A 13,699-nucleotide genomic window follows, 5' to 3' on the forward strand; every position below is an offset into this window, starting at 1 on the left:
CTATGGCTGCTCTCATGCTCAAATGGCAAAATTCAGAAACTGTAATCTATATATATATATAAGGTCATATGGACCACAAAGTCTAAAATAATTATCTGATCCCTTACGAAAAATATTTGCCAACCTGTCTAGATTTTTTTTAAATAAGAAAACTGACATTAACAAAGAAAATATGCCCCAAGAGAATCGAAAACATGTATCTACACAAAAATTTGTACATCAATGTTCATAGCAGCACTAATCACAATGGTCAAAAAGTAGAAACAATTCAAACATCCATCAACAGATGAATAAACAAAATGTGATAGACCCACACATTACTCAGCTAGAAAAAAGAATTAAGTACTGATAAATGCTACGCACAGAGGAATCTTGAAAACATCATGCTAAGTGAAAGCCAGAAACAAAAGGCCACATGTACAACTCCATTTATATGAAATGTCCAGAATAGGCAAATTCATTGAGAAATAAGGTAGATCAGTGGCTTCCTAGGGCTGGGGAGAAGGGGGAATGGGGGGGTGACTGCAAACAGGTACACAGTTTCTTTTGAGGGTGACCAAATGTTCTGGAATTACATAGTGGTGATGGCTGCACAAGTTTGTGTATATGCTAAAAACTACTGAACCGTACACCACCACCAAGTACAGGGCAATCCAGAGTTCAGTAGGGGGCTCAGAACCCAGTGATAAATTAGTCCTCTCTGCCACTGCAAACCAAAATCAAACCTGGCCTGGGAGTCAGATCAAGTTCTGCATCCCAATTGTTGCGAACACCCATGTGATCTTAGACACGTTTCTTCCCCGTTTTCTTCCCTATAGCATGGGTGTAATTGAGCAGGGAGGGAGAACGCTGGTGGTGGAATAGGGATGTGAGGGGGGATTCTGTTATTTCTCCAACTTTATTAGATACCCTAATAATCAGCATCTTCATCATCATCATTACCCTTTTCCAAGCATTTTCACATATATGATGTCATTTGATTTTATAGATGAAGAAATCGAGGATCAGAGAGATCAAGTAACTTGTCCAAGTTCATCCAGTGGGTAAGTGTTGGAGCTGGGATTCGACTCCAGGTCTTCTGATTTTAGATTTCATCTGCTTTCACTACCACACTGTTTTTGCATGTTTGGATTCTCTCTAGAAAGCCCGAAACAGGAGTGTCCAGCAGCCTCACCACAGACTACACACCTACACACCTTCATCCGGACAAAAGGAGGGAGAGGCAGAACCCAGGGTTCTGCTGGTTCTCTGACCTTTCTTAGGAACATCTATATTGGCACAGTAGCAGTCTGTGGGTAGGAATATTCATGTACATTAGTGTGGACACCAAGCCCTCACACATCACAAAGACAGACACACAGGTACACCTGACCTCAACAGGTGACAGGTCATATTTGTTACTGGGTAATGAAGGGGCTATGCTTTTTGTTCAGGGGAGGCCTAAGACGTCAGAACTCTGAGCATCTGCTTTCCCTTCTAAGACCAGAAGACCCATCTCTCCCAAAGGCCTTAAGGAGGAAGAGGTGGCTCCTCAATCCTTAGCAGAGAGGAGTAAGGAGGAGGGAGAGAGGAAAGTATCCTCGCTGTCCCTGCTAAACCAGAGCCCCAAGAGAGGGAACATCAGGGATTCACTCCCAAGAGATCTGGGCCTACATCTTAAGAGTATTCATGAGACCCCTGCTGCCAAACCCAGTCAAGCCCTTGTACATCAGTGCTAAGCCCTAATAATGCCACCAGCTACATGGGCCTTGTCACTCACCCTCTCTGATTTCAGTTTGCTTATCCAAAAATGTGGCTAATGATTACTGAGTCTAGCTCAGAGGGGTGCTCTCAGGTTTCAGCAACATAAACTGAAATGCTTTAAAAATAAAATGCATTTTATGAACACACTATTTCACCCTCTCACACTGGCAAGCAAGAGGGGCTGTGGCTTAAATACACTTAGGGAGTGACCCTCTCACACCTGTTAAGGTGGCAGGGCTTGGGCAACAAGGAGAGCCAGACCTAAGGCAGCCATTCTCTTCAGGAAAGGCAAGGCTGCCCTGGGGCACCAGCGCTGCCCAGGCTTGCTCGCACCCTCCTCTTTCCATTTGAGCAATCTGATCTGTATGCATCAAGCACTTCCTACAGGACAGGTGCTGTACTGTGTGCTTCAAGATAAGCAGTTAAGAGAAAAATGCTCTCACAGAGTTTATATTCTAGTTGTCGGAGGCCAGAAAGTAAACAATTACGTCAAACTTGGCAGGTGCTATGTGGAATTAAGGTTAATAGTGATGGAGGAGAGGCGCTATCTTGCACAGGATGTCGGAAGGCCCCTCTGCTAAGAGGATGTTTGAGCAAAGACTTAAAAGAGGTGAGGGAATAATTTAGTGGGGAGCCACACCTTAAGTCTAGGCTGGAGGACACTAGAGTTCAGGGAACAGAGATCGACAGCACCACAGCAAGAAAGAAGATCCCCTACCATGCTGGTTATTCTCCATTTGCCTCCCTTAGATTGTCACCACCTTGCTCTTTCCTGCTGTTCACTGTAGGGACGGGGACTGAACCCTATAGACTACATCCCTGGGTCTGCCTTGTCATCGGCCATTTGGCTGGGTTCAGTCAAAGGGAGTCCCCAGAAGACTGGAGAACAGGATACATGCAGGGATATTGGCATTCCCATGGCCACAGTTCTTCTGAGACAATCCCACAATTTCCATCTGCCTTCCACAGTCCCTTCAGTGACACATGCTCACATCTTTTCCTATCCTGGGCCCCACAGAGTGGAGGCTCATCTTCTCCAGTAAGCCCTGCAGGATTAGCCTTCCAGATGAGCACTGTGCACCTACCTGTGCAGGAAATGTGTTGTTCACAGATGCCACTGGACTACCCCTTTCATCAGGGCAGGAAGTAGATGAGCTTTGGCCCTGGAGATACTCATTCCTGATGAAATGTGAACTGTGGCCTCACTCTCCCTCCCAAAGCTCCAGTTCTGTCAAATTACTTATGTCAGTTAAGGCAGTAGCAGAAGTTCGGGCTCTAGAGTCTCTCCCATTTTTTTAATCTTAATCCCTTAGGACCTCACTGCCCCAGATGTAGAACTTCTTGCCAAGATCAGCCAAACTCCTTCCTAACTGGAGGAACCCTATCTACCTGCCTCTAACACTCAATAGCCTATTGCCCAGTTCATTCCCTTGATAACACATTTATCACTATTGGAAAAAGTTGATCAGTGTGTGTATATCTGCTCTACACACAACAGTCTGCACGTCACAGAAGCCTAGAACTTGCCTGTCTCATTCTACTGTACGAACAGCATCCTAAGCCCAGGCATACAAGAACTCTTCAATGTTTTTGAGTAGATAAACAGTTAACACAAAGAAACCAAAGCACCTCTGGCTCCCTAACCCCTCCATCAGGATTGCAGCCATACGACGGTGTAGTCAGGGGTGGGCAGACACTCTCAGTCTTGGCACTGCTGATTTCTCAAGTTGTGTCTGGGCAACAGGAGTCCGAGAATCACTTAGGTTCCACCAAAAGTGGCTCCATCTTTCTGAATATTCCCAGCTTTCCATTTCTGAGTGGCCAGACCCTTTGCTAAATAGTTCCCAGGTTCAGGGAAATAGAGAAGGGGAAGAGTATGAAAGAGATGAACTCTGGGCAAAAGTTGAAGAAGCCAAGCTCAGGCAGGTCCATGATGGCAGCTAGGAAGGCAGCAGCTACTATCCCAAAGACACAAAATATGGCTCACCTGGTCATCACCACCAAGGACAGTAGGACCCAGGAGCCCTTGAGGGTGAGTGCTCCTGGCTAGTTTTCTTCCACTTAAGGGGCATAAGCCTAGGCACAAATAAGTGTTGCTTCAGGAAAATCAGTATCTTGTGCCTGGTCTTCTCTTCAGTCCCCATTCTACCCCATCCTGGAATCCTCCACCATCACCCACTGTGTGGCACCACTGCCACCAGGTCAACCCCTTAACCCCCAAAGAGACCCAAACAGCGCAGAGGTGCATCAGTCAACCTTTAATGTCCAAAAGAGGCGTGGATGCAGAGCATAGGAGATGTGGCAGGGTCTCAGGCCCTGCTCCAGAAATGAGGGAGAGATGAACACAAACTAGACACTTTCAACTGGCCACACAGTCTGGGAGGGCAGGGAGAAACAGATTTGGACATTCATAAAAAAATAAAACCTAAAATCAAGCACTCAATTTTGTGCCCATTGAAGGGTTTGATATAGGGAACTCAGTCACCACCCAGGTCCCCCCTCCCCTGCCAACATCAAAAAGCAAGCTCGGCACACACTAAGGGCTTAGGGAGGGGCATTCTCCTGCCTCCCCACCAGCCCCAAGAATGGACTTGAAAATAAAATAAGTTGGATTCCCCACCCCCCACATTGTCAACCCTACACGAGAGTTTTGAAGGCGACTCATGAGAATCAGCAGCTCAAACGGCAATGACCACCCCACCCCAAGCCCCACCCTACTCCTAATACATTAACAGATAAGACTTCCCCTGCATCCTCCTTGGAATCTCCTCCCCTCACAGCCCTGTTCCATCTCCTGCTATCTGGCTTCATCACTGCAAGACTGACCTCCCCCGAGGCTCCCCAGAAGCTCCTCTCGGCTCTTTATCACTTCCATCCTCACCTCCCACCAGAGAGATAACCATCCAGTCACTGTCCCTCTGCACAGAGACCCAGCTCCAGAGCAGATGGCAGCATGGTCATCCTGTCCTGGGTGGTCCTCCTAAAGCCTTCCCAGGGAACAGACAGCCAGAGAGCAAGCAGAGTGTCTGGGCTAGATGACAGCAAGGAGGGGACACCTATCTTTACTTCCAAAACAGATATTCCCAGAGGCTTTTAACATAAAGGCCCACTTAGAACTGTGTCCCCTACCTACCCATACACCCTAGAGATTCCACACTGTCCTGCCCCCTCCCTCCCCTCTACCCCAAACCCCGCACATATATATACACATACAGACACACACACACACACACACACACACACACACACACACACACACACAAGAATCAAGGGAGATATCGATTTGGTTTGATTGCTAACACCTAACTAAGGAACTACAGTCACCAGAAATTCCCTTGCCAGCCAACTAACAACAGGGGCTGCTCTAAGAGAACTCCAGAGGAATGAGAAAACTGAGGGCTAAGCAGGGAGCAGACAAGAAGAATGTAAAGAAAAAAAAAAAAAATTCAGGCTAATCCTACCCCCAACATCCTCCTGTCATGATCTCTGGCAGGAAGAACAAAAGAAGGTAATCCACAAAGACACAGCCCTTACTTAGAAATTCTGACAAGACAGCAAGACAAGTCTGCTCCCCACTCCCACACACCACAGACAAACACATCTCAGGGGCCCCTAAAGAACACATCCCCTCCCCACCCCCTCTGCCCCAAGCCATTGAATCACAGTTCAGTGGAATATTCTCCCTGGTACTAGATCAATCCCTCCACCTCATTCCTATCCCTTTCTCCTTGACAATCCCAACACTGTCCCCCTGCAGACTCCCTGGCCCTCCCAAAGCAGCATCCACCGCCAGGAAGAGGCAGCTGCACAGTTTTAGTTCCACCTCCAGAGACCTATTTCTTTTCCTCAGCCCTCCTAGTCTTTCAGCCTCCTAGTCTTTGTGGAGGGCCTGTTATTTTGTATAGGTAAAGAAAGAGAAAAGGGAGAGATGGGAGAGATTTCCTAGTGCAATACAACCAAAAAATATTTTTAAAGTCTTGAAAAATAAACATAAAGCAGCCGTCTTCCCCAGGCAACTAAACAGAAAGAGGTTTGGTTTTGTTTACTGCAACATACACATGAAATCGAGTATACAGTCCATGCAGTAGCACAGCCATTGGAGAGGACATCCTGATGCTGGCCCCAGTGCAAAACAGTCCCAGCAACGCCGCCTGCTTGCCATCGCTGCCGTCGCCACTGACACCTTCACCACAGCCACCTAGCCTGACTTGAAGAGGAGGATTGCAACTTGACCCAAGTAAAAATAGATGAAGTGCTTTGTCTCGTGTGTGACGTAGCTGCCAAAATTTCGGCCCACGATACAATGCCAGGTAGGGTTGTATTTCTTGTCAAATTCCTAAAAAAGAATAAAGGTAGAGAAGCAAGGTAACTAGGGTAGCTAGAGAAGGAGAAATCAGAATGGGAGTTTCTCCCTGCAACTCCAGCACCAACACGTTTAGTTGTTATCACCCTTACCCCACCCCTCGACCTCAGCTCCCCAAACCTCAGGAGCTCAGGTTCTAAGGCTGGCCAGGACACTCTTCCCCTCATTAATAATGAAACACCACAAAGGCTCCATTATTTCTCTCCCCTGAGCCTCCAGCACTCTACACTCTGATCATCTCTCCTCCCTCTAGCTACCCCACCCACTCACACCACCCCTAACCCACCCTGGGATTCTTCAGAAAGGGAATCAGAGAGGCCAGTGGAATAAAGGACCATTTGTCAAATAGCATGGCACAAATGGGGAGCCACCACCTGCTGTATCACACATTACTAAACCAGCATTTCCAAATGTTAAACACCAAGGCATTAGAGCAAAACAGGACCAAACATCAGGAGTATCAGGAGGTAGTTCTACATAAGACATTAAAGTTAAAGGCACTCCCATGTGCCTGGCACTGTGTGGGCTGTATGTACCAGAACAACAACCTCTACCATGAGATCAAGGCAATTCCCTCAGGCGCACAAGTTCAGCATCAAAACTACAGAAAATCTTTGTGAGCTAATCAGCTCCCTACTGCCTGTGGCTCAGCCAGCAGACTCAGTTCTAGAGGCATCCTGCCTTGTCCACAAAAGGGCAGGAGCCCCCCACCATGGGCTCACCAATGCTGCCAACTCTGGGGCTCCATCCCTCAACATGCTCAACATACAACTTATCTGGTCTTCTCACAGCCCCCATACCACACAACTCTCCAAGAAGTACTACGAAAATGAAAACCAAACCCAGCTTCCATCCTAGCTCTAGACTTCGTGTAATACAGGAGAGCCAGTTACTTCTCTGGTTATCATTTCTCCATAAGCAAAATAAGAGCTGGATCAAAAAATCTGAGGATTTTTCTGGCTCTCCAACCACAGGACAGCGAGAAGGTGAAGTCCCAACTGGCTCTGCAACCCTTGGCTCCACACCCAAAAAAGTCTCTCAGGACTCCAGAGGTTCTTTTCATTCTACCCATTTGGGTAGGAAAACACAGTTCTGTAAAACTCAGAGACCCTACCGCTTCAATGGACCAGACTGTACCATTCTTACACATCCTTCTTGAGATGCCAGAGCTGAGAATATCAAATACTGGGACTATGCCTCCAACTGATATGGGACCTGACTGGGAATCAGGGGGGCCCCACTACCCCTTTTCTTTCTGGCTCAGCTGCTTCCTTACCATGTTAACCATATCCAGTCACCCATTCACTCAGGAATTTTTCAGAGACCAAACCTATGGCCCCATTATTGCTCATCCATTTCTTAAAAATTGTATATTCAAGCCCACCCTTTTCTTAAGAATGTAGAAAGGGTTGATGTAGTATCTGAGTCCTTTTTAAGGGGGGAAAAAAAAAAAAAAGGAAACCTCCTACACAATGAGGATTATTATAGGCTAGGCATACCCACTTTAAAATGATGTAGTTCCCTGAAAATTTGTACATCTTTCTCTTTCAAATATCCTTGATCTTAATTTTGAATAGTTCTGAATTGGGCCAAAAATATTTAATTCTGAAGTTTCTCTGCATAATCTTATACTTCCCCAATATCTTGCAGTAGCATAATTATCTATAAAAGTAAACATATACACACATACTTAACAGAGCTATTAACAACTCTTAAGGTCAATGCTTGGGCAATTCAGAATCACTTACTAGTTTGTCTGCTTTGCAAGTTCCTAGAGTTTTGTCTGCATAGGATATATGGGCTTTCTCATGTTCCCAGCTCCGGATCTCCCTGGAGGTTAGCTCAGCTATCAATCCCCACCCCTGGCTATCAGCCCCCAGCTCCCCCAGCGTACCTTCTTGATATAAGCAGCAATGTCCTTCTCTATGTTGTACTTCTCCATGGCCTGTGTGGCGCAGTCAACAGCATCCTGTTGCATGTCCTCAGACATGTCTGCGTTCTTGATCACTGCCTTCCGGTCAGACATCGTGACACTACAGAAGGAGCAGAGAGGTAAGGCTGACAGAACACCATCCTCTGGGCAGTGAACATTAGCTGCTGGGTGTGGGGTCCCAGTGGGAGAGGGGAGTATACAGGGTGGGCACAACAAAAAACACAGACATGAAGCATTAGGAGAGAGCGCTCCTAAGCTTTTAGCAGAGACATTGTTCCCTCCCTGGGTAATATAGGGCCAATACGACATAATAAATCATCAGTTTTTATCATAGGTAAAATGAGGTTTTCCAACTCTAAAATTTACTTCTGATACTCTGAACAGCACTAATAGTCAAGATGATATTACAGTGTATCATCTACTAGCTGTGTCCTTGGACAAGTTACATTATCTTTGTGTTTTTGTCATCATATGTAAAATGGAGACTGCAGGGTTGTCCTGAGAATAAACTAGGTATCCTAACACTTGAACAGAACAAGCCTCTGATTTAATGACCATTATTACATCACTGGCATCGTAGCAGTAAGAAGATGGACTAGGACTCGGTAGGCCTGACTCCTGGTCCTGAGTTTATCTCTAGTAGTCTTAGACAAGTCACTTGGACTTCTTGCATTTGATTATTTTCATTTTAGCAATGAGGACAGCTGTCTAGTGAGAGTTGTTTTAAGGATTAACTAACGTTCTATGATAGCATCTGCAGACAAGGACAGTCTACAAGGAATTGTCTGTCCATCAGCCAGATCCAGCCAACCACCTGTTTTTGTAAAATAAAGTTTTGCAGGAACATGCTACAATGGTAGAGTTGAGTGGCTGCAACAGACTGTATGGCCTGCAAAGCCAAAAATACTTCCTATCTGGCCCTTCACAGAAAAATGTTGCCAACCTCTGCCCTATACAAAAAGGGGTAGGGTATATTCCAGGCCACCAATGCCCTGTGGGGCAAAGATAATGATAATTATCCCTTCTCTCAAGTACTCCGGGCTGAGATGTCCCTTAGAGGTAGAGGGTAGGAAGGCAGCCTCAGACTTAGCCAGTCGGTCACACAGGACATGTCTCTGGTCCCATCCTCCCCTCTGCTTCCCTACTCACCTCAGTACAATTTCATTCTTTAAAGCTCAATATAATTTTTGAAAGCCCTAGATTTTGGATCCAGCTTCAACACTGATTTGTCATTTCTTTGGTGCTTATGTCAAATTTATTCATTCATTCAAAAAGTACTAACCTACTAGGTGATGTGAAAGGTACTATGTTAGGGAACAATATTATTTTCCTCAAAGGAATGCTGAAGTCTTTCTTCCCCTAAATAAACATAGGCTTGGGAACATCCTGGAGATAAAGGATTCAAAAAAGTACCTAAGAAAGGTAAAGAATTACTATTTTAGGAACCTTGTTTCATATCCCTGTTATCAGGACCATGGCATCCATCCCACAGCAACCAGAGTTCCCAAGCAGACCCTGCATAGACCCTTCCTGGGATGAGAACCTCAGGACCTGCCTGACAGGTGGCATGTGAGCTACTATGCAGAACAGAGGAGGATGAGCCCTTTGTCCTTGACCACAGTCCCAACACATGGAGCAGTAACAATCTCCCCATCACGCCACCCCTAAAAGCACCACTCTGTGGCCCAGCCCAATGGACAAGAGATGCTGTCATTCCAGCTGTATATAATACAAGGCTACAGAGGAGCCTGCGTGCTCAAGGACAGATCCTTGGTATCATCCCAGGCCACCCTGATCTCTGAGTTCACATTGGCCTGTGGACTAGATGGCTGAAAGGGAAAGCAGAACTCACCACTAGCATCTGAGCCTGCAACAAATGCACAGAATGCACACACACCAGCTGCCAGCTAGGCAGCCCTTGACCACATCCAAGGCCCCTTCATCTAGCACTATCAAACTAAGCAGGGCTGGTTCCACTTCGGCAGAAACTGGTTGAGCAAAGGGTGGTAGACCAGCACCCTCTGCCCCTACATTCCTGAGAGGGAAAGTCAGATCCTCAACTGGAATCTGTGAGCACCATGTGGTGCTGAGGAAAGATTCCGAGAGCCCTGTTCAAGGACTGACTGGCTACATGACCTTGGGCAAATCAACATTTTCATTTCAAAAACCAATGGCTGAAATGAAATAAATGGGGCAATCTCAATGGGTTTGAGCAAAGAAACAGCAGCAGCACAGGGAGAAATGTTCTTATAAGGCTCTGTGTAAGTGAAGAAAAACTAGTGTCACCTGGTGGCCTATTCCAGGTTACCACTCAGAAGGGGGCACTGTTTACAAACCCAGGGGTGGGGGTGGGGCCTGGTTAGACAGCAAAGTGAAAGTATGAAATTGGCACCATTTTGCCTGCCAGTTCACCTGCTCCACTGCCTCTTTCCCAAAGTCCAAAGGAGGAACTTTGTTACGGTAATTAAAAGCCACCCTACTCTACAGGAGAGAGCCTGTGGTTACATAATGTTGGTCTTGTGACTACAATGGCACGATTCTTCACCCCTGACCCCCCAGGCATCTGAGAGAGGTGAAGCCCAACCCCTACCACCCCTGTCCAAGGTGCCGGTGAGCAAAGCAGAGGAAGGTGTCCAGCCTAGCCCCTCCCTCCTGGGGAAAAAGCAAGGGACCTGGGCCTCCAAATAGGAGAAGATGGCCAGAGGGCCCCGGGCCAGCCGTCTCAGTCACGAGCCAGGGCTCCTGTGAAAAGCGCAAAGGGCACTCCAGGACAGCCCCCATCCTCTATCCCGGGTTTTGCAACAACAACAACAAAAAAAGGATAAGTCCCCAAATGACACGGACCACCATCCCCACCTGCCAACACACACACACTGCTACTTCCCCCTCTGGGCTCCCCAGGGGGCCGTATCCCTCCACCATCCCATCCTCCAGTGCGTTGCGGTCCGGAAGAGCAGCACCTGGGGAACAAGGAAGCATCCTCCCCCCTCCATCTCCTGCCCGCGCCGCCGGCCAGGTCCGCAGGCCCCGGCCGGTCGGCCGCCCTCCCCCGCCCAGCCTGGAACAGCGCCGGAGTGACTGGGCGTCCTCGCTGCAGGAAGGACGCCCCAGAGGGTGGCGGTGGCGGCAGGAGGAGCCGCGTCACGCCCGAGCCCTCTCCACCCCCTCTTCCCCGGCCCCTGACACTAGGGGCCTCCACGCAGCGCTGGGAGACTCCCGGGGGGCGGGGGCGGGGGCAGCTCTGCAGCCCCGGCCTCCAGCAGCGCCACGAGGGTGGCCGGGGCAGAGAGTGGCGCAGACCGGGCTGCGCCGGGAGGGAGGGGCGGCGGGGGCGCGCGGCGCTGCCCGGACCGTCAACGCGGAGGGCTGCTGGGCCAGCCCCGTTACAGGCCTTGGAGCCGGCTAAGGAAGCCGCAGGGCCACCGCGGCGAGGCCGGGGCGCATGGAGCCGCACGCGACGGGCACAGGTCGGCCACCCGGGGGACGCCGCCACCCGGGGGACGCCCCCACCCAGAGCTCACCTTCACGGAGGCGAGTCCGCACGGGCCCCTGGGGAGCAGCGATGGCCCGAGGCAGAGCGCAGGCAGGGGCGGTGTCCCCTGGGCTCCTCCAGCAGCAGCAGCAGCCGCCGCCGCCGCGGTCTCCGGCTCCCGCAGCCCGGGGCCGATAACTCCCCGCCGCGGTCCGCCCTGGGAGTTTCGCCGGCCGCCCGCGCTCCGCCTTGCGCCGCCGGCCCGCCCGCTCCGCACTGGCGCCTCACAGGTCCGCTCCGCTCTGCCGCTGAGAGCGGTCGACGCGCGGCCCCCAGTGAAATAGCGCCCCGCCCCCGCCCCCCCCGCCGCGCGCGCCGCCGTCCGCGCTCCCCATTGGCTGCGCCTGCCCGGCCCCGCACTGCGGGCTTCTCCCCGCGCCGCTCTCGCCCCACATCTTGTTTCCTCCCACAATGCCTCGGGGCGGAGGGAGGGGGCGGGGAGGAGGAGCAGGAGCAGGTGGGGGAGGGAGCCGTGGCTTTAGGAAAGGAGAGGAATGCCGACCCCTCCGTCCGGGGCTGGAGAGACCAGGCCTGAGAAGGAATTAAGAGACGTGGCCCCGAGAGAGGAGGGGTGTGGGGACCCCAGTCCCAAGGAGAAAAAAGGGCGAGGGGGATGGAGATTTCAGATCCAGGGAGCAGAGGGGCTGAGGTAGAGACCCCAACCTTCGAGAAAGGAAGGGGAGGAGATGAAGTCACTAGTCTCAGGGGAAATGGCAGGACACTCCCTCCTCCCGTATCTGTGGGAAGGAGAGGGACAGCCAGCACTGTGGAGTGGGAGAGGCGTGGGGCCCCAGGGCTCCCTCCCCTCACGTCCAGAAAGGTACCTGCTTCCTCCAGCTTAGCCTTTGTTGTTTGAGGCTGAAGGACCTAAACTCTCAGCTGGGCGCCCAGCCGGTTATTCATCTACAAGAGCAGTGGAGACAGAGCCGAAGCACAATTGATGGGGGGTGTTTTGGTGCGCAGGCCTCTGCTGTCCTTGCACATTTACGGCCTTGGGGTCCTTCTGCGATGGGGGTGAGAGTGAGCCATTCCTGTCGTCTGTCCCTGCCTGTCCAGGACTGCAGAAGAGTAAATAGAAGTCCCTAGAGGTGCCAATTAAAGCCTGTCCGAGCTGTGGAGCCTTAAAAAGCACCCCGTCCACACCCCTCACTTTATAAAAGAGAGGATCAAAGTACAGAGAGGGGAGAGCCCTGCCAGATCCCGCAGGTCGGGCTTGACCGGCTTCTGGGCTGCGGTGCACCCAGGCAGCAGCCCCTTGGAGGCTGAAGAGACTGCTGGGAGGGTGAGTGTAAACGTGCGGTTGGGAATCTGCCTGCCCTCCCTCCACCCCACCACCAGAAAAGACCCGCAGGCCTGCGGTTTTCACTAGCCTCAGAGGAAAACACTCTGGTCTGTTTCATACAGAAAGTGTCTACCTAAAGGGCTGACGAGCCTTTACTGGGAACCAAGCATTCTGATCACACAGTAGGGATTAAGAAGCTGCCAGGGAAAGCTCCCACTCCCATCTTTTTCCCTTTGCTGCTCCCAAAGTCAGGAAGTCAGACTTGCTCTGGCCCTGGCCTGCTCTAGCTTGAAGCATTAAAAGTTAGTGTTCATTATGTGTCAGGGGAAACCTGGAAATATCCCCTCTCGTTTCTGCTTTCCACATCTCTGTCTTCTAACAACCTCAGCTGGGGATTTCAGAGGAACGATCAAGGCCTGGGGTATCCCCTCACACTAAGGGTATTCTGATGTCAGTCTTTCTGTTCATGAATGGGAGGCGTGGCCTCTGGGACGGTGGGAGGGGGATGAGGAAGCACGATTTATCCACTTAGGGCTTGTGCTTCCAGCCCCTTCCAGGACCTGAAGGTCAGATCTGCCATGTATGGTTATACAGGTCATTCAGTGCACAAGAGTATCCAACCAAGCGAGCAAGTGGGTGCTAAAATACAGCCTGTACGCTGCTTGCTAAGTTGTGTGTCCTGGTACAAACCAGAGTCCAACCAGAAGATGACTTTTTTCGAGTATTCCCAAGGGTTACTATGAGCTGGCAGTGGCAGTTCAGAGGCCATGCTGCCAGGCCATAAATCCTCCGTCTCCCTGCTCCCCTTTCCTGAAGTACAGCAGGGATAAGAGCTTGCTCATTTCC

General features: G+C 50.2%; 1 protein-coding gene across 1 annotated transcript; it reads right to left on the reverse strand.

Annotated features, from left to right (window-relative positions):
* Positions 1–5,770: 5,770 nt before the first annotated feature.
* On the reverse strand, positions 5,771–11,841 carry DYNLL2 (dynein light chain LC8-type 2). The gene is made up of 3 exons (XM_039476565.2): positions 11,561–11,841; positions 8,001–8,139; positions 5,771–6,079 (listed from the first exon to the last, which is right to left on the reverse strand). Exons 2-3 carry the CDS (start codon positions 8,130–8,132, stop codon positions 5,942–5,944), a joined length of 270 nt encoding a protein of 89 aa, XP_039332499.1. The 5' UTR covers positions 8,133–8,139; positions 11,561–11,841; the 3' UTR covers positions 5,771–5,941.
* Between the last annotated feature and the right edge of the window lie 1,858 nt (positions 11,842–13,699).

Source organism: Saimiri boliviensis, chromosome 17 (genome assembly GCF_048565385.1).
Source record: "Saimiri boliviensis isolate mSaiBol1 chromosome 17, mSaiBol1.pri, whole genome shotgun sequence".
Lineage (NCBI taxonomy): Eukaryota > Metazoa > Chordata > Mammalia > Primates > Cebidae > Saimiri > Saimiri boliviensis.

Coding starts and splice junctions, on each gene's coding strand:
- DYNLL2 (XM_039476565.2), bottom strand. CDS start 8,132: ATGTCTGACCGGAAGGCAGTGATCAAGAACGCAGACATGTCTGAGGAC. Junction 6,080..8,000: donor TTGCTGCTTATATCAAGAAG/GTACGCTGGGGG, acceptor ATTCTTTTTTAG/GAATTTGACAAGAAATACAA.